Source organism: Zootermopsis nevadensis, unplaced genomic scaffold, assembly GCF_977971745.1.
Source record: "Zootermopsis nevadensis isolate Lab colony 2312 unplaced genomic scaffold, Znev_1.0 Znev_ptg000019l, whole genome shotgun sequence".
In the NCBI taxonomy this organism is placed as follows: domain Eukaryota; kingdom Metazoa; phylum Arthropoda; class Insecta; order Blattodea; family Termopsidae; genus Zootermopsis; species Zootermopsis nevadensis.
The window spans coordinates 5,210,367-5,231,401 of record NW_028259151.1 but is presented as its reverse complement, the minus strand read 5'-3'; the positions used below and the strand labels follow the sequence as shown (position 1 = coordinate 5,231,401).

Sequence of the window (21,035 nt, the reverse complement as noted above, 5' to 3'; positions counted from 1 at the left end):
CCAGCAATAATAATATTGCACATAAAACAGTAAGTGTTGAAATGAATATTAGTGATAACCAAAATAGATGTATGGCAAAACGAATAGGTCTCCTGTTGACATGACTCAGATATACTTTCATCCATGACGCCAGAAAGAGCCTGCCTCATGTGAGTAACAAAAAAACAGAATGGAAGTACAAGATCTTATTTGACTAAAATTTTTAAATATTTCTGAAGGTAAATCTTTATAAGGTTATCTGTATTTAATCTTGCCTTGAATTTATTCTAGCAATATTGTTCATTCTACACACTTATATTTTACTGTATCATTAACTTATTATGTATTTTGTATGAATAAAATAACCACATACAGCGAAAATTAGACTATTATGAATACTAAATAAGAGTGATTCTCTTAAGGTCTGTGACAATTTTTATTTAATTATACTAATTGAGACGTTTCGTTCCGTCACTCTGTACCTTACGTATTTCCCTAGTGTCAAAGCGTTCCCAACCTTATTTTCCCGTCAGAGTGTGCCCTGGTCTGCTGTTGTTATCTGAAGTCATACGGGGACCAAAGGGAGCCAGTCTCTGCCTGGTGATTGTACACATCACGTCGTCTGCGTTTATTGTGGATCAAATTGGGATTTTTCTTTCTGGATTGGAAACTGGTGGTAGGGAACCGGAGATGGACGGTATTTCATCCTTTGTTTAACTGTTAGTATTTATCTATATACACGTATATTCTATTATAACTCATAGTTTGTAAATAAACATATTATAAAGAGTTGTGGGCCTGCGTGCGTATCATAATATAAGGTTGGGTGTTGCCCATTTTCTGAGATGCAAGTTATTTGATATATACCATGTTCTACTACCATCTTCACGTAACTGGTTGTCATCAAATTGTAAGAAACAGTATGTCTCTTGCATGCAGTAGTGTAACATGGGTCACAGTGAAATGAGGGCTAGAGTGAAATATATATATTACATATTATATGTACAATTCATATTATGATAATTTTTCATTTATTATAAATAAAGTGTTTGCATAATTACTGATATGTTACAAATACATCCACAATAGATAAATTATACTACCCATTTATATTTCATGAAGTCAAGAAAACTTTAATTAAAATTGTGATGTATTTCTGAACACTAGAAACTCTTCAGTAGAATAAAAGGAGTATATAATTATCTTTTCAATGCTACTTTAGATTTTGCCTCTTTATTTAGAAGTCATGAGACTTGCTGGTAAACTTTTGAAGAATTTTATGCCTGTATAATATATATTATTCTGAAAATATGAGAGATTGGCAAACGGTCTGGAAGCTGATTCTGATTTCCTTGTATTGACATTGTGTGCAGTAGAATTAGTTTGAAAATGCTGGTTATGTAAAATGAAGTTCGTCAATGAAAATGTATATTCACATGGAAGAGAGCTCTTATTAATCTTTTGAATAGAGTTGTGCTTGAATTTCTATATGTGACACCAGCCATTAATCTAAAAGTTTTCTTTTATTTCTACTGTTTGGTGAATTACCCCAAAAGATTATTCCATACTTCATTACAAAGTCAAAATAGGCAAAATCAACTTATTTGAGCATCAATGTTACTGACACGCGACAAAGAACTAACTACGTAACGTGTTTCACTTAACATAAGAATCAATGAGTATGATTTAAAATTTTGGTGCTTACCAATTTGCAAACTCAGGGACTTTGTATTTACTGACAATTGTACGTATATGCTTTCCATTATAACAAATGCAGGTACTTGTGGTTTATCGGGACACATCGCTTTAAAAATATGTTAGGTTAAGTTAGGTTAGGTTAGGTCAATGTGTGTGAATAAATGACATATACTTGAAAGTTATTATATTTTATTTCAATAAATGACAACTAACCTAACCTAACCTATTTTTAAAGCGATGTGTACCGATAACCCACAAGTACCCAAATGCATAAAACATATTAGAATGAGTTATTATACATTCTATTACATTTGTTTTAAACATATTTAGGAATAGCTTGTACCAGTAAGTCATTTACATGATGTTGCTCAAATATTATAAAAATGTTGACCAGAAAGTATGACTCTTGTGTCATCAGCAAATATTATGGTTTGATATTTATTATTGGTGGAAGGTCATTTATGTATATTATGAAAAAAAAGGCGGTAGATTTGAATTGAGGAACTCCAGGTTTTACTGTTCCTCAGTCTGAGAAAAAATTCTGAGGAAATGTACTGTACTTTTATCTCGTTTTAATTGGTTGAAATTATTTCAGTACCAGGAAATGTTACGGGAAAATGACATCTTCTCTCCCCACTTTACGTAAATTTAAGATTTTGGTAATTCTTAAAAGAATCATTTTTACTGTATCGTTGTTTTTAAAAATAGATAACATCTCCAGTTAAATTTATGTTTCCTGTCACCCCTTTCATTATGTTGCATGTTGTTTCAGTTGTATTGTATTATTTTGAATGCTGCTTTTCTGTCACTTTTATAATATTATTCTGAATTTTACAATACTTAATATAAAATGCTCTTATTTGTGGGTCATATCTGCATATTTGCAAGATATTTTTATTCCTTGTGTAATCCAGTCATTCTTTATTTTTCCCACTATACGTAATTGGAAAACTAGCTTCAAAGATATTTAGAAAAGTATACATAAAATCAGTTAAACTTATTGTCGGTATCATTGCCGTTATAAACAGTTTTGTTTCATTCTTTAGAAGAAACTGAAAGTGCACGATTGTTTCATTATTTACTTTTTCTCTACTTGAAAGGAATTATGTTACCTGCTGCAGCAGTATTGTTAATCATAAGATACTGAGTAGCATTGTTTGATAGGAAATTTGTTATGGGAGAAGCAGAAGATGAGCTAAATCTTATTCTCCCCACTAAAATATTATCAGTCGAGTCATTTTGAATTTCTGTTGTAACATAAAGTAGGTGTCAAGTTATGTGTTGTTAGCAGTGAGTTTCTTCTTCAACTGTTTCCATCGAGACAGTCTATATTTACGTCACCACAGATTAATAATTCAGTTGTTGTAGGTTATGTAATTCTAGTCACTTTTACATTTACTTCTGTTGTACAGTAATCATGTCAGGGCTTACAACGCAACTTTCAATGAAGGTAAGTACTGTGTATGTCAGTGGTATTCAACATTTTTTGTTCGCGTACCCCCAGATATAATTTCACTTCAACTTTGTACCCCCAAAGTTGTTGGTGTATAATTCAAGTTATACATAGTTTATAATCTACATCTAAAATAAATAAAATAAATTACATTACTGATTATTCAGTGATTATCATAAAATAATATTATTTTTTTAAAATTTCACGTACCCCCTAAGATGTCTTCGCGTACCCCCAGATATAATTTCACTTCAACTTTGTACCCCCAAAGTTGTTGGTGTATAATTCAAGTTATACATAGTTTATAATCTACATCTAAAATAAATAAAATAAATTACATTACTGATTATTCAGTGATTATCATAAAATAATATTAATTTTTTAAAATTTCACGTACCCCCTAAGATGTCTTCGCGTACCCCCAGATATAATTTCACTTCAACTTTGTACCCCCAAAGTTGTTGGTGTATAATTCAAGTTATACATAGTTTATAATCTACATCTAAAATAAATTAAATAAATTACATTACTGATTATTCAGTATTTATCATAAAATAATATAATTTTGTTTACTTTCACGTACCCCCTGAGATGTCGCGCGTACCCCAGGTTGAATACCACTGGTCTATGTCATTATTGGCATTCATGTTACATCCATTAACTTTCAGGTAGTGCATCTGGGACACAATGGAACATGTCATTATGGAGCAGGCTTCCAGTTTCATTGTGCCACAGTTTTAATAGCAATTTCTTATCTTAATTCTTCAAATGAAATTATGATATGCCACAATATTTAGTTTTCTGCATCTCGTATTTAAGAATGTGTATCAAAAATGAAGTGGAATTTAATTAGTGCTTTTTAATTACAGTGGAGCTACAGTTTTAAATTTAGACTAGTTATGTTTATTTTATACTCACAGGAGACAAATATCGTGCAAGATAGAGAAAGAGAATGTGTTAGGAGGAGTAAGTCTGAAGGTTTCTGACAATAGTGCTGTCATCTTGGACTTTTTCCATTGTTTAAATTATAAATAAATTTACAAAGTTTTGGAAAGAGAAGAGAAGAGGAGGGAAACTATCTGCTGGGTTTCCTGGTTGATCTAGCTCAGAAGTGGTTTCGGCAAAAGACTAGTGTTCTGCTGAGACGGTCATGTGTCAGCCAGGCAATAGAACCATCATTTCAGGGGCTATCAGGCTCATTTGAAGATATCCGTCTTCTGGGTTATTGCGCTGTGTAGTCTGGTCGATGTTAACCAACGTTTCAGAGGTCATACTGCCTCCGTCATCAGGCGCCCTGATGACGGAGGCAGTATGACCTCTGAAACGTTGGTTAACATCGACCAGACTACACAGCGCAATAACCCAGAAGACGGATATCTTCATACTCACCGCTGTGAGAACCTCAAGTCTTACAGGCTCATTTGGTTTTGAAGTCCCGATTCGAATTTGTTATAGGGACTGATTCAAGCACAGATTGTTTATCTTGTTTGAGAGCTGCTGTCTGGAGTCTGTATACTGCTCCTTTGTGAGTGGAGAGAAACTGGCTGTTCCCCAAAGCTCACGTAGAAGAGCTGTTCCTGGCTGTCTTGCGATAGCTGAAACGGGACAGAAGAGACACGTCATGCCGTTCGCGAAGGCCAAAGGGTCCGGCGAACGACCCACTGGTCAATCCAGGTGAACAATAAATACGACTCTGAGGATGAGGAAATTGAAACGGGGGTGATTTACGCTTATTTTGATGCTAATGAAGAAGACGAATTAACGGAAACAAAATATTCTGAATTTTTTTTTAAGAATTAGAACCTTTGGAACGTGTTCTTGTTCAATTCGATATCCATGGAAAAAATACACTTTTTTACGTTTGAGAAATGATGTACTTCAAAGATAATAAGGACTAAAAATCAGTTTTATATTAAAAAGCAATGCTTTGAGGGATAAGTTCATGAAAACTGAAGACAGGTTATCAGCCCATTAAAAGCTGATAAAAATTGTTATCTCATAGCCATAATTTTCTGGACAGACGAAGGGGAAGAAAATAAACTTTTAATTTAGTATTAAATCTTTCCTTATCAGTATTAACCAAAGTATCGAGACTTTAAGCATCTTGCATTAAACATCCATTAATCATAGAAGTGAATTATTTCAATTATATTTTCAGATCATCTTAAATGTTTTTGGTTGTTATAAACCTAAAATGTATTAATTTTTAAAAAAATGAATAATTGATCAATGAGTTCATTATGACACGCACGCACACGAACAACCAAAGTTAAAATACGAGGGTGGGAATCGATAAAATCTCTGCAGAGAGGGTACCATTATACAAGGTTTGGAAACTACTGCATCTCCTTAAGATTTTTAAATTGATATTCGTATCATAACCTCATCATCTTTTTGGTTTACGATAACTTTAACAGGCACAGTCTTAGACGACTACAAACCTTTTTTTACAGGGCATCTTTCTGGCAGCAGTCTCGTGCAATATGCAAGTTGCAATCGCCTTTCCGTTTCCTTCATTCGATTATGTTGACATCATCACACATGAAAAATGGCCAATCAGAACGCAGGAACTTTCCCACTCGCCGAAGAGCTTATCAGTTCGTAGTTATCTGCGGTTGGTGTCAGCTGAGCTTGGTGTGGTAGAGGACCCGATTAGTGCGACTACAGTTATAATTGTACTGTGAACCGAGTGGTAATTATTAGACAGGGATATGTTGGTTGAAAGATCTAAATTATGTTACACGACAATCAGATAGTTGTGTTGACTATTTCTACAAAATTTCAAAGGTCGAAATAATATTTCCGGTTCGGTATGTTAACTGATTAACGTACTGATTAATCAAAATCACATAGCCAGCATTTGGTTGGTCTTGTTGGCTCCGTAATGCCAGTTGCTTAAGCCTCGTTCACGCTGGTCAACTTGTTTGAAAACGAAAATTTGAACGGACTTGCATCGCGTGAACTGTGTTTCAAGAATACGTTTCAAGTGTACTGGAAGTTATTGTTTAAAGTTTCAAGTAATGTATAAACTATTTCAGTGTTTTGATATAAAATGACTAGAATAACAACTTGAAAAATGTGTACTAATACTTGAATATCCTGTTTATTGGAACGTCTGAAAGCAGCTGTTTTTTATTTTGCTGGTGTTATTGAGAAGCAGATTGTAAGGCCATAGTTGTTTTCGTTAACAAAATTTGTTATTTTAAACGTTCTCAAAATATGTGACAAGGGGAGTTGTGACATTTGCACATTTCTGGAATGTACGAAAAATACGAAATGTAATGGGATTTTGAAAGCGGTATCACTACAGAAATTAGAGAGATTGAGGAATTAAGAAGTGACTTCAGAAAATCAAAATTGAAGGGTTAACTGCAGAATGTGTTTGAAAATAAATTATGATTATAAAAACAGTGCACAACCAGGAAATTAAAAATTAATAAGTCGAAGTGGAGTAACCACGGTTCACTGCAGTTAGCTGCACTTGCTTTCGTGAGGTTCCGTGTCTCACACTGAGGCATATGTATGAAGTCATCACCGTCATATAACTCTCAAAATAAACAACGATTATTTCCATAACATCAACTAGATGTTTGTAATGGATGATCCTTGTGTCATCTTCGAGACAGGAGCGATATCTGTAAGCATTTTGATGAATTTCATACTTCAATGGATGAAATCATTTATTCAGATCACCCCCGTACATTTCGGAACCGAATTATTTAGCCCTGTTGGACGCGGTACGAAGCTGGAGAAGGAAAAGCGATAGAGCTGATCAACAGGCCAGTGCTTATCGGGTGTACGAAATTATGGTTGCCTTGAAAATATTTGAAACTAGCAGTCTCCGCGGTCAGAAGCCAGCGGCGACCTACAAACAGCCTGTGCCCTACGACATGGGTACACAATCTGCCATTACTGAGTGATATTCACTTTTGGTAATATACCTGACAAATATTAAAGGAAATAAGCATGAAGACTTCGGAAGGAGAACAAAAGCGAATAAGGTCAATACTACGTTCTGAACAGGAGGTATATTTTCTCCTCTTTGCCACCATCCATAAGACGATCGTGGTCTTATAGGTCGTGACACCGTGTGGAATTGCAGTTAAGATACCATCATTTCGGATGAACTTTCGCGTAGTTTTGTTGTGGCCTTTTCGAAGCATCGTGTCGCCTCCATCTTGAACCGTGAATATGCTTAATTATCTTTGTTGGGATTCGCCTCTCCGCTAATGTTAAACTGGACGGTTGTTCACAACCAACTGACGGTATTAAAAAAGTCGTGTTTTCTGATATCAAGTAAATATTACAAGAAATGTACGTTGGCCGAATAGAATACATCGGCGTGCCACTCCAATAAACGTTTGCAGAATTTTTCGAGATTATATTAAATAACAACCAAAACAATCTTTATAAAGCTTATTTAAGATGTACATGCAAGAGTTGTGAGGAGCAAAGGGATCTATCCCTTCAACGTGCAAATCTGATGAACGACCTTCCATTACTCATCTCCTTAGACACGCCCTTGCTAAGCGTAGTTAGCAGCAGGAAGAAAAATATCTCGTTTTATGGTAACATGAAATTTCGCTGGGTCCAGCTGGCGCGGCTCGCGGGTAGGCAAGCCAGAGTTCACTGGTAGACACTTTTAAATTGAAAATTTGTGTATTTAAATACTGATGTATGAGTGAAATAGGAAATGTAAATTCAGTTGGGCAAGGCAGGGCAAACAGAACAATTAATCAATTGGTATGTTTCTTTGGTGTTATTTTGCTCAGAAGAACGAGGACAAAACACTCATTATTATCTATTATATGACCGGTTCTCTGTTTTAAAGAGGCCAAATTATGCTGCCTCAATTTAGGGTGGCGGGAGCTATAGTGTGATTTCTAAAACATCTGTGGTTGTTTTGTTTCCGATGTAGGTTGAAACAGAAATGGCGTCGCCTGATGGTCGCAACCTCATAAACCTGTTAGAATGCCCTTCGTGTCACCAGACGATGGCACTCCCTATTTTCTTGTGCGAAGCAGGCCACAATGTTTGCTACAGGTAAGATACTGTCCTCATCCACCTGAACCCTTTGAGCTTAACTCCATCAAGAAAAGCCCTTCCTGTAAAGGTAATATTCTCTCAGTAGAACAAGAAATTCTTCGTCTTTTGTGATTAGCATGTTCGCGAGACCCCCGCCATTGGTCTGATTTCCACAGTTAGTTTAATTCAGTCCACATCTCATACCTATCTTCTTTAAGATATATTTTAATATTATTATCTCACCCCTAGATCTTCAACTTCTACATGTATTTATTTTATTCGTGTTGCCTCGCCCATCAGACCATCCTTCATTTGTTTAATGCAATTAATATTTGGTGTAGAGTAGGCTACTAATTATAAAACTCCACAATGTGCAATTGTCTCTAAACAATATTAATCGTGACTATACTACCACATTCCAGTAAAACGACCGAAATAGATTATATCTGTGGATAATTCATCGGAGAGAGCATAATACTTGTCATTAATAGCGTGGTGTGCTAGCTGACAAGTTAGCAAAATATTTGTGGCGTTTTGATAGTCCAGAGTTTAAAGAGAACAATACATACTTTATTTCTGTGCAAATTGATCAGACCATAACCATAACCTAACCTCAATTTCGTACGTAATTATGGTGATTCTTTAGTGCCTGAAAATACAATTAAAATCAAAGGATACATGTATAACGGTTTATAAAAGCAAATCACGTGCACACTATCATGAGTACAGACTCAGAAATTTAACTTGCTGACATAGGCTACTTGTATTAGCAATTACACGTACAGGACCTAGTGGTAGAACAGTAAAAGGAAAAGCTAGCTAATCTTGATTTACATTCTTTGCTTGGAGAAATACAAATTGGAAAGGAATAATAATGCATCATAGAGGCAAAGGAATTTACTAAATATAGATACAATTTATAAGTTACAGATACACGATACAGTATTAATAATCCTGAAATGCCTGCAAGTGCAAATCAGTAATCAATATAATAATCGGGTAATCTCTTCTGGTGCGCTGTTGACATATGTCTTGTACCCCCATAGTGTGTGATTCTGTCACCTGACTGTAGGGTCTGTCAGTGAAATAGGACATAAATTCGTCTTCACCAAAAATGCTTTCACTTAAGGGATGAATCCCAGTTACATTAAACCCTTTTTCAATATTGCATTTGGTGAATGTCTTACCAAATGACATTGTAAATGGTTACAGGTTTGCTTGGGTTTGAGAACATCCAGTCATTAAGGCAAGGATTGTAATATGTTTTATGGACCAAAGACAGCATGACAATCCCATTTTCTTTTGCCACACTGATAGCTCCAATTGATATGTGGATCTCATGTTTACCTAAAATCAATAAAGTTGGATCTTCCTTACAAAGTTTGTCATGTCAAAAAAAATTCTTCACATAGTCAACGAAGAGATTCTCATTTTATCAACCCGCTTGGTTTGCACTTTCAATAGAAGCTGTAGGAGCACCAGTTAATATGTGATCCTTGAAATGCACTCTTGGGAATATTTACATTGAAGGAACATGGTTACCAATTGCACTGACAGCAACAATCATTGTAACATTTATCCTCCTCTCCCCTAAGTCACACTCCCCAGTTGCTTGATTCTCTTGGCACAAATAATTTTGGGGGGGAACATGAACAGTAGAATTGCCAGTCTCATCTAAATTATAGATTTTATTAGCAGTGAACTTGTGTCTTGACAAAAGTTCATTTAAATTTTCAAAAAATGCTTTTACATTCTCATGATTAAAACTTGTAGCTTGAGTGAGACTAGTATCCTTGGGTTTTTCTCAAAGTCAAGGACTTGTGATGTTTCCTCAGTCCCCTCAGCCCCATATTACCAGCAGATTCATTGTTTTCCCAATTCTCTGGCACTATACCATTTGCTATGCCATGTTGAAAAGCAAGTTTGAGAGCTTCCTTATTCATGAAACCATAATGCTTGCAGCTTCTTTTAAATACTCAGGCAATTCAAGTTCCTGTGTGGCACTAAAACCTTTTTTAACATCATTTCTGGCTGTGTACTCAAAAGAGTTTTCATGGTCTTGGAATTTCATCAAATAATGGCTTAGTGTAGTTCTTGAAATTCCAAAATCACATGCTGCTGTCCTTTTGTTCTTGACGTCTTGTGTGGCTCGTTCTATCGCCACAGCATCTACTTTTTGTCTTATTCTACCTAACTTGCTTCATGGCATTCTCCTAGAAATGAAAAACATTTCTTGTTACTGAACTTACTGAACATTATGATTCAATTTCAAATTTAAATAATGTGAATGCATTGTGTTGTACCTTAGGTGATGGTTCAAGGTACAGCAAGAGAGAAAAAGAGATCACAAAACAAAATTCACACTTATTTTAGGTTAAGTCTCAAAATATTTATGTCATATGAAAGAGCATACAAAGTAGATCTTACCCATGCCTTGAACTGTACACTGTATGAAAACATTCTCATACAAGAAACTTCTTGAAAAAACTTTAAATAGTCACAATTTTCAATGCACTGTAGACAGTAAACTTCACACCAAAAAAAGACACTAACGCACACTACTCAGGGTGGACAAATGTTAAATTAGGTTGTAATATTATATATACCTGTCCATAGATGTCAGCACAATACCTAATGTCACGACGTACAATACTTTACCCTGTACAAAATCCACCTTACAGGCCAAATGAGCAAAAGAAATGTTGCAGGTGTAGAGGCCAGAGGACGAATTGTCCATCTTGTTACAATACCATCACTCAAACCAGAAATCATCTGGCCGAACGTTTCGCTGAGAAGTTGCCGTACTCTTGCACGAATCAGAATTTGGGTTGCGAAGAGAAATTCTTGCTGCGAGATCTGCCGTCACACGAGGCAGCGTGTCCTTTCCGATTGTACTACTGCGTTCCTTGCAGACCCCGCTGCAGATGGAGAGGTCGTCGATTTCAGGTAAGGCACAAGATCAGAACTTGTTCAGTATTTCAACTTCGAAGCAAATGGCTTTTCCGAACATAACCTAGTTTTTGTGATTATAACACCGTGATAAGCAATAATAAAATTCCTGATGCTTTCTGCACAGTGTTTAAAAGCATCATTCTGCTTCATCCTACCCAGAAAATGTTGATTTCAGTCCATAGCTTCTCGAAAGTATATTTTAAACCGCTTTCCTTTTTATATTTTAATTACATTCTCACATTTATACTTTGGTCTCTCTACAGGCGAATAGCCACAGAACATGAAAAAGGAACGTTGTTTATAAACTTCTCTAGGAATTCCTTTATGTTATGTTTATTTCTTTGATGCTATGAACCGTTTTTGAGAATTTGTCTATGAACATAAATAAATGGATATTTTCAGTGGCAATGATGTCAAGTGGCTGTCTTCTGCCAGATATAAAGAAACAGGATTGACATTTACTGTATATACAGTATTAGTTAAAATGCCCGAAGAGAAGATATAATTTGGGAGATTTGAAATGTGAAAAAATGAACTGGCTTAGGATTGCAACCAGGGACAGGCTTTTTTAACATAGTAATTAACTTTTTAGTTCCACAGAAGGCAGAGAATTCTTTGACCGGCTGTGTGCTTATTAACGTCTCAAGAACAATTCTGCTCTTTGGACTTAGTTTAGCTGTTTGTAATAGTCACTTCACTTTCGATCCAAACAATATTTCTTTTCTTTTTTCCAGTCATTTTGACAGATTTAGGCGAAACTTCATACATGGCACTTCTGTTTTACAGGTATTATATATAGGTTTCAGTCAGTTTGTTTAAGGGCCTACAAATATTTCTGAACGCATGTAGCTGTATATTCACTAGAGGAAAATCAAATTTTTGACAGAAGCTTTAGGAATTTATACAATACATGCTACATGGCAGGTCTCGTACAGCATTAGGCATAAAGGTCATGGAACACGTCCAAAAGGGCCGCACTAAAGTCCGCATTATTCCACAGAACATGTGTTCTGTATTCAATTACATTTACTGAACATAGTACAATCATTATACTATTTCAAATATATAAATGTTAGTAATGACTTCAATTACAATTTTGTATTTTTAGGAAGTCTGCACATTTTGCTAACAAATTGTGTACAAACAATATCTGCAGATCTGCTGCTTAATGCTATGAAATGACTAAAATAATTTAAAGACTTTAACTATCTTCATAGATCTCAGCCTTTCATGAAATCCCCTGCCTTTTATGGAAACCATAGGTTCATTACTCAGAAAAAACTAAGTACATGTTAGTATCTCGTTGTCAGCAGACAGGCGGGCAGAATTATCTTAGGGTGGCTAATAAATCCTTTGAAAGTGTGACAAAGTTTAAATATTTGGGAATGACAATAACAAATCAAAATGATACTCATGAGGAAAGTAGGAGGAGATTAAATTCTGGAAATGCTTGCTACTTCTCAGTTCAAAATATTTTGTCTTCCCATCTGATTTGTAGGAACCTGAAAATTAAAGTATACAAAATAATAATTTTGCCTGTTCTTTTGTATGGGTGCAAAACGTGGTCTCTCACTCAGAGGGAGGAACACAGATTGCAGGTGTTTGAGAACAGGGTGTTGAGGAGGATATTCGGGCCTAGGAGAGAAGATGATGGGGCATGGAGAAAACTGCTTAATGATGAGCTTAAAAATCTGTACTCCTCCCCCAGTATTGTCAGGGTGATTAAGTCGAGAAGAATGAGATGGGCGGGGCATGTAGCGCTCATGAATGGGACAAGAGGTGTGACCGGGTATTGGTTGGGAAGCCTGAGGGGAAGAGACCACTGGGGAGACCTAGACATAAATGGGAGGATAATGCCAGGCAGTATCTATGGGAGATAGGAGTTGAAGGAGACTGGATTTTGTTGGCCCAGGACAGGGTACTGTAGAGGGCTTTGGTTAATTCAGTGACGAACCTTCGGGTTCGGTAAGCCATCTAGTTAGTTGTAGGTTCATTACCATTTTTGCAGGAGCCTGTAACTTGACACTGTCCTGAACTAGATGAATTTACCATCACAGCCTTCTTTATTATCCATTTTAATATTATCCTTCTATCCTAAACTAGGTCTTACAAGTTGTTTCTTCCATCGCAGGTTCTCAAACTGAAGTTTTGTACATATTTCTAATTTCTCACATTTCTCTCCCTATGTGAGAGCTCATGTTGGTGAAGATGTTGATGCTGGTCTTCTCATTTGTAATTCTGCGTGGAATTAAAGGTAGATAACCAACATCATCATGAATTTTTTACCATCCTCCCTTAAACTCTGTTCACTGATGATGAATGATACAGGCGAGATTTCAGGTTTTCATGGCAGTGAGTATAAACACGACTGCTTTCTGGGATGCAGTAGTTTTCCCTCTTTTAGGTTCTGGAACACATGAAAGATGAGCACAAGGAACTGGTGTGGGTGAAGGCATATAACAGCCTCGTGTACGAGAATTTTGATCACAAAACAGACTACACATGCACCCACATCTTGTCATCATACAGAGAAATCTTCTGGTGTCACTCCAAACGTGATGCCAAGCAAGGGAAGTTGTTTGAGTTGGTACAGTATGTGGGACAAAAGGAGAAAGCTGCAAAGTTTGAATATGAATTTGAGTTTTATGCCAAAGGAAACAGCAGAAGAGCTATATTCAGGAATACAGTGCACAGTGAAGATGATGATGTTGAAAAGATTTATGAATCAGGAGATTGCTTAATATTGGATCTTAGTGTGCTTAAATACTTTGTAACTGAGAAGAAGCAGTTGTTTTACAATTTTACAGTAGAAAGAGTTTGGTATAACTGAATTTTGTTGTTAAGAATGTTTTTAGTTTAGTTTGGTTTAGTTCATTCTTCTCGCAGACATGGGAATTCAGTTTTGGATATGTACAATAATGGATTGTTCCTGACAGACTGAGACGAGCATGGCAAATATCAAGAGTAAGCTAGATCATATTATATTGCACATTAAAGTCCTTTTGTATGAATCAGATGTACATATTAGCTTTTTCATGTCAGTCCAGTTTTTGAGTGCACAAATCAAATGTTCTCCCTAAATGTATTAATTATACTTTTAACTGAATGGGTTATGTAATGTCAAACTGCAAGTGTTGCGATAAGGAAGATGCGCTGTATCTTACTTTGAGATATCCACAAATGTGTATAAACAAACCAATAAAAACCACAAAATCCTCTGGTATCTGAGACAAAACTTTAAACAGGGACAGTCTAAGATTAAATTGGAGTTCCAAATGCTCAACTACAATATGTAGTTCAAAATGTACTCCTAAACAATATTTTATGCTAGGAATTAGAGAAAGAAATGTAACAAATAATGAAGTCATCTCACGCAATCAGAAGTTGTTGTTTATGATCAAAGGATGGATTAGTAATTTACAAATGGTGGAAAGTAGTCATTGAACATTTGAGATAGTGTTTCCAATTTTGTGTAAAGAAGGGTTATAATGCTTCTTAAACTCAAGTCTAATGAGTTTGTGAAGTCAGAGAAAGAATGGAACATTTCACAGTTATTCTCTTGTGTGTACTTTAACCAAAATTTTAAAGTCTTCTTGCAGGCAGCAGTTTCATTATAGAAATTGAAGACTGTTGTAATATTTCCTTGGAGACTGAAATTTAATTCAGGTGAAAATACATCTGATAAAAATGCAAGCTTTACAGCACATTCTTAGCCATAGAAATATTCATCCAAATTTTATTCCTTTGGTTTAAAAATATTTCGACTTTGTGTCATAACTTAATCTTTTCAAAACTCAGCCCTCTCAACAACCAATGCACTTCAGCATGACACAGTGAGTTTGAATGCCCACACAGCATTACAAACATTTGTGAATTCAGTGCATTCTTCTTAATAAAACTGACAATTGTACAGGCTATGTAGTAACTTCATTTAAACATGGGGACAACTCTTTTGTTGCTAAATGTTTGCAATGAATAAAGCAATGTATGTCATTCTGTGTATGGCAACGTCCTTAATCTTCGTTCATATACCAGAAAAGCTCGGTAATCATGCTTGCTACTTCATCTGTATACACTCCAACACAGTATTTCCAAATCACAGATTTAATGAAAATATATTTGTTTATTAGCTTCAATATTTCAACACAGGCTATTTGAGAAGGCATTTCAATGCAACAGAACAATTATTTTTTTCATATTTTTACAATCATTATCAATAACACAAATATAACATAACAGTTAAAATTTATTTGAAATACTAGTTCATGCATCCATCTGAATAGCTAACCATTCTGTCCTTATTACGTTTTGAATTAGCTGATAATCAGTAAGTGATAATTCTTCATCTGTTCTGCATGCAATAAAATAATTAGAAAGAGGAGTAATTTTAATTATTTCCCCCACTGTTGAATATTTAAATTTCAAATAAGCTAGAAGCAATTCAAAAGACAATTAAATATGAAGCCTTCACAAGTGATTCTTCAAACAACAAAACTCTTTTTAATAGAAAACCTTTTCAATTTCATTTCAACAGATTTTTTATTTAAAAATTTTTGGTTTATTTTATAATTTCAAGTATTTTTTTTACAAATTTCAAAAAAGCTTTGTTGGCTTCCTGCTTTAAATTGACAGAACATCACCACACAAAACACTGTGGTATCGGTGAACTATTCTTTTATCCAGACGAAACAATGACTCAGCTTTTAAATAATCAGCATTATACTTTAACCTTTTCAGGTTCTTTTTCACTTTTATTTAAATTCCATACTCAAAGGTTAATAAGATTACCTCATCTCTTTCTTGAGGACATGAACGATTTAGTAGCTTCTTTGAATGATCACTCTGGGAAGGTAATGGATATGTCTTGGAGCCAAAGAACTGTATATCGCCTTTTGGACATTTTCCAAGATATTTTCAGTTTTCGAAAATTTTGGATTTTTTCAAAAATCTACACACCCTGTCTCTGCCGCTACCGGTCTCTACCGGTGAGCGTGAACGGTGGAACGTCTTTCAAAATCCGAAAACTTTTCGAAATTTTGAAAAACTTTCAAAAATTTCAAACAGTTTGTAAATGTCATAAAAACGAAGAAAATTCAGTATTTTCAAAATTATTTTGAAGTTTAAAAATTTCAAATTTTATTAGTTTTGTGCGCTTTTAGACAATTTCTAGTATTTTTCGATTTTTTGAAAATTTTGAAAATTTTCAATCTTTTTCAAAGTTCTCCCCACTTGTTTTCTGCGGCAACCAATCTCTGCCTGACCCGACCTCTCTCGTACCCTGTCTCTGCTTGACTCGGTCTGTACACGAATCGGTCTCTGTATGACTCGGTTTCTGAAGAGCCGTCTCTGCAAAGCCCGTGTCCGGCAGAGAACGATTGAGGCAGAGTCCGTGTGTGCAAGAGATTGAGTCCGGCGGACAGCGATTGAGCACACGAAGACAGACTGCGACAGGGACTGTGGCAGGGACAGACCGGGTGGGGAGAATTTTGAAAAAAATTCAATTTCTCAAAATTATCGAAAAATCAAAAAATTCTGGAAATTGCTTAGTAAGCGCACAAAACTAAAAAACTCGAAATATTTAAAAAAAATGAAGTGGGAAATTTTCAATTTTTTTAGTTTTGTGCGCTTTTTAGATAATTTTCTGCATTTTTCGGTCTTTTGAAGATTTTAAACATTTTTTCAAATCTCTCCCCAAGAGATAACTGCCAGACTCGGTGAATGCCTCACCATCTCTGCCGAACTCGGCCTCTACCTAACCCGGTTGGTGCCTGTCTCGGTGTCTGCAACAGCCGGCCCCTGCAGGACTCGGTCTCTGACTGACCGTGTCTCTGCCGGTCTCGGTCACTGACTCACCTGCTCTCTGCGAGTCTCGGTCCCTGCGTAACCTTTTGTCCGCCGCACCCGTTATGTACAGAGACCAAGTCCGGCACAGACCGCGTTCGTCAGAGAATTTTTCAAGAAGTTCTAAAAAGTTTGAAAATTTTCCAAAAATCAAAAAATGCTGGAAATCGTCCAAAAGGCGCACAAAACAAAAAATTAAAAATTTCGCATTCAATTTTTTTCCAAATATTACAAAATGTTTTGGTTCTGTGCGCTTTTTATACAATTTCCAGCATTTATTGATTTTTATAAAATTTTGAAAAATTTCTAATTTTTTTCAAAACTGTCCCCAAGAGACGACTGCCAGGCTCTGTGAATGCCTCACCCTGTCTCTGCCGGACTGGGCCTCTACCTCACCCGGTTACTGCCTGCCTCGGTATCTGCATCAACTGGACTCTGCTGGACACGGTCTCTGCCGGTCTCGGTCTCTGAATCACGCATTCTCTGCCAGTCTCCGACTCTGCCTTACATGGTTTTGTGCAGAGACCAAGTCAGGCACAGACCGCGTTCGTCAGAGAAACAGTACATCAGAGACAGTCCCACACATTCCAAAAAATCTTCAAATATTTAAAAAAAAAATTGGTTTTGTGCGCTTTTTAGACAATTTCTGGCTTTTTTGGTTTTTCGAAAATTTTAATAAAATATGAACATTTTCTCAAAACTCTCCCCAAGTGATGTTAGATCCCGTCAGCAATTGAATGCCCAATCTGGATTCTAAATTGGGAATTTGTCAAAAATTATTTACCACAGTTGGCACGCGAGGAACACGACGTACGTAAAACAATATTACAATCGAGAACAGCGAGATGGCGTGCATATTCAACTTCATACATCGAACAATGTTCAACGTAGACACCCAAGGACATGCTCAATCCAAACTCTGACGCAACCTACCGGATAGAGCACTGAACAATAACTTACGACGCTCGATTGCAGAGAGCTCTATATCCCCGCGCGCGTCACGTCTTGAATGCCAGCATATCAATGTGGAGGGGCTGCACGTCATAGTCTGTCGGTATTGATTTTCTCAGAGAGCTAAGCGATGTTCTGTCCGTGAGTGAAAGGCTGGTACTGAAATTCGTTTCGAATTATAGTATTCCGGAGGATCGTATAGAGACACTTGAGGAGATCAAGGAACACAGACCTTTGGAAAGGCTAATATCATGCGTTAAGTCGGAAATTTCAGTGTGCAGCAAACAGTGAAATTGAGTGAAGTAGGTCATGTTTTCAGTGACGTAAGCAAGATGGAGTCGTGTGTTTTCATTTGTAACTCATCAATCAAGACTTCCTTGAAACACGGCAGCTATGAGCGTGCAAAACTAAAAATTATGCATATATCTACATTTTCCATGACGAAGAATGTGATGGTTGTAATTTCTGAATTAAGTGTTAAATAAAGCATATATATAAGTGATTATTTGTGTGTCGACAACAGAAGCCTGCGTACCAACCAACATGCCTGCGTGAAATGTGACAGGGCCGTTCACGACGACAACAGGTAACCGGTGCAAAATTCTGATGTCCCTACATCAACTACAATTACATGTGATATTCTCACTATATTAATTTCGAAATTCCAAGAATTCTGCTAAAAGTTTATTTTCAATTTTACGTAAAATATAATGACGATCACACTTTAACCACTGCGGGACCACTTGCGTTACGCCACTGCGCAGCTCTATCTGCGCATGTACCCACTAACCTAACCCAACCCAACCAGGACGGGGTATGCTGAGTCAGCAGAAATCGGAGTCATGCCCACCAATTTCACGAATTTTGAAAAGATGCTCAGAAATTGCTGAAATTTTGAATGGACGTCTTGCCACGTGTAGGTTAATAAAATTCATATTGCATTATATCATAAATATTTCAGTAAAGCCACACGGAGGCACCAAAGTCGCGAGGTGGAGCACCGTGAAATCGGCCACGACCACTTCAAATGTGCTTTATTTATGTGTACACATATTTGCCCATATTTTATGAAAGTGTCTACATGTTTGAATTACCCAACGATACGTCTAAATTTACATAATTCAACCAATTGAATATTTATTGTGAAATAACAGAGAGTGAGATTTTGAAATCAAGATCGCGGCAAACTCGCACGTAATACCTTGTGCATAGAATTCATCACAACTAAATACACATTCTTAAAATATACGTAACTGAATGTTGTTAGATCCCGTCAGCACTTGAATGCCCAATCTGGATTCTAAATTGGGAATTTGTCAGAAAATATTTACCACAGTTGGCACGCGAGGAACACGACGTACGTAAAAGAATATTACAATCGAGAACAGCGAGATGGCGTGCATGTTCAACTTCATACATCGAACAATGTTCAACGTAGACACCCAAGGACATGCTCAATCCAAACTCTGACGCAACCTACCGGATGGAGCACTGAACTATAACTTACGACGCACGATTGCAGAGAGCTCTGTATCCCCGCGCGCGTCACGTCTTGAATGCCAGCATATCAATGTGGAGGGGCTGCACGTCATAGTCGGTCAGTATTGACTTTCTCAGAGAGCTAAGCGGTGTTCTGTCCGTGAGTGAAAGGCTGGTACTGAAATTCGTTTCGAATTATAGTATTCCGGAGGATCGTATAGAGACACTTGAGGAGATCAAGGGACACAGATCTTTGGAAAGGCTAATATCATGCGTTAAGTCGGAAATTTCAGTGTGCAGGAAACAGTGAAATTGAGTGAAGTAGGTCATGTTTTCAGTGACGTAAGCAAGATGGAGTCGTGTGTTTTCATTTGTAACTCATCAATCAAGACTTCCTTGAAACACGGCAGCTATGAGCGTGCAAAACTAAAAATTATGCATATATCTACATTTTCCATGACGAAGAATGTGATGGTTGTAATTTCTGAATTAAGTGTTAAATAAAGCATATATATAAGTGATTATTTGTGTGTCGACAACAGAAGCCTGCGTACCAACCAACATGCCTGCGTGAAATGTGACAGGGCCGTTCACGACGACAACAGGTAACCGGTGCAAAATTCTGATGTCCCTACATCAACTACAATTACATGTGATATTCTCACTATATTAATTTCGAAATTCCAAGAATTCTGATAAAAGTTTATTTTCAATTTTACGTAAAATATAATGACGATCACACTTTAACCACTGCGGGACCACTTGCGTTACGCCACTGCGCAGCTCTATCTGCGCATGTACCCACTAACCTAACCCAACCCAACCAGGACGGGGTATGCTGAGTCAGCAGAAATCGGAGTCATGCCCACCAATTTCACGAATTTTGAAATGATGCTCAGAAATTGCTGAAATTTTGAATGGACGTCTTGCCACGTGTAGGTTAATAAAATTCATATTGCATTATATCATAAATATTTCAGTAAAGCCACACGGAGGCACCAAAGTCGCGAGGTGGAGCACCGTGAAATCGGCCACGACCACTTCAAATGTGCTTTATTTATGTGTACACATATTTGCCCATATTTTATGAAAGTGTCTACATGTTTGAATTACCCAACGATACGTCTAAATTTACATAATTCAACCAATTGAATATTTATGGTGAAATAACAGAGTGAGATTTTGAAATCAAGATCGCGGCAAACTCGCACGTAATACCTTGTGCATAGAATTCATCACAACTAAATACACATTCTTAAAATATACGTAACTGAATGTGGTTAGATCCCGTCAGCAATTGAATGCCCAATCTGGATTCTAAATTGGGAATTTGTCAGAAATTATTTACCACATTTGGCACGCGAGGAATACTACGTACATAAACAATATTACAATCGAGAACAGCGAGATGGCGTGCATATTCAACTTCATACATCGAACAATGTTCAACGTAGACACCCAAGGACATGCTCAATCCAAACTCTGACGCAACTTACCGTATGGAGCACTGAACTATAACTTACGACGCACGATTGCAGAGAGCTCTATATCCACGCGCGCGTCACGTCTTGAATGCCAGCATATCAATGTGGAGGGGCTGCACGTCATAGTCTGTCAGTATTGATTTTCTCAGAGAGCTAAGCGGTGTTCTGTCCGT

At 36.6% G+C, this 21,035-nt stretch overlaps 1 protein-coding gene and 1 long non-coding RNA gene across 11 annotated transcripts; one reads left to right on the top strand and one right to left on the bottom strand.

Annotated features, from left to right (window-relative positions):
* Nucleotides 1–581: 581 nt before the first annotated feature.
* LOC110836180 (E3 ubiquitin-protein ligase Siah1) lies at nucleotides 582–15,100 on the top strand. 10 transcript variants are annotated; one of them, XM_087351518.1, is made up of 6 exons: nucleotides 582–698; nucleotides 4,586–4,794; nucleotides 5,584–6,147; nucleotides 8,049–8,173; nucleotides 10,864–11,101; nucleotides 13,512–15,100. In XM_087351518.1, exons 4-6 carry the CDS (start codon nucleotides 8,061–8,063, stop codon nucleotides 13,935–13,937), a joined length of 777 nt encoding a protein of 258 aa, XP_087207644.1. In that variant the 5' UTR covers nucleotides 582–698; nucleotides 4,586–4,794; nucleotides 5,584–6,147; nucleotides 8,049–8,060; the 3' UTR covers nucleotides 13,938–15,100. The 10 variants fall into 10 exon arrangements, with proteins under 10 accessions (XP_087207644.1, XP_021932796.1, XP_021932788.1 ...); XM_022077104.2 differs by having other exon boundaries at nucleotides 4,586–4,804; nucleotides 5,584–5,822; XM_022077096.2 differs by having other exon boundaries at nucleotides 4,586–4,804; nucleotides 5,584–5,940.
* LOC110836214 (uncharacterized) lies at nucleotides 9,038–10,727 on the bottom strand. Its single transcript, XR_002545211.2, has 2 exons — nucleotides 10,583–10,727; nucleotides 9,038–10,368 (listed from the first exon to the last, which is right to left on the bottom strand). It is a non-coding gene; the product is annotated as an uncharacterized LOC110836214 (long non-coding RNA).
* Nucleotides 15,101–21,035: the final 5,935 nt, after the last annotated feature.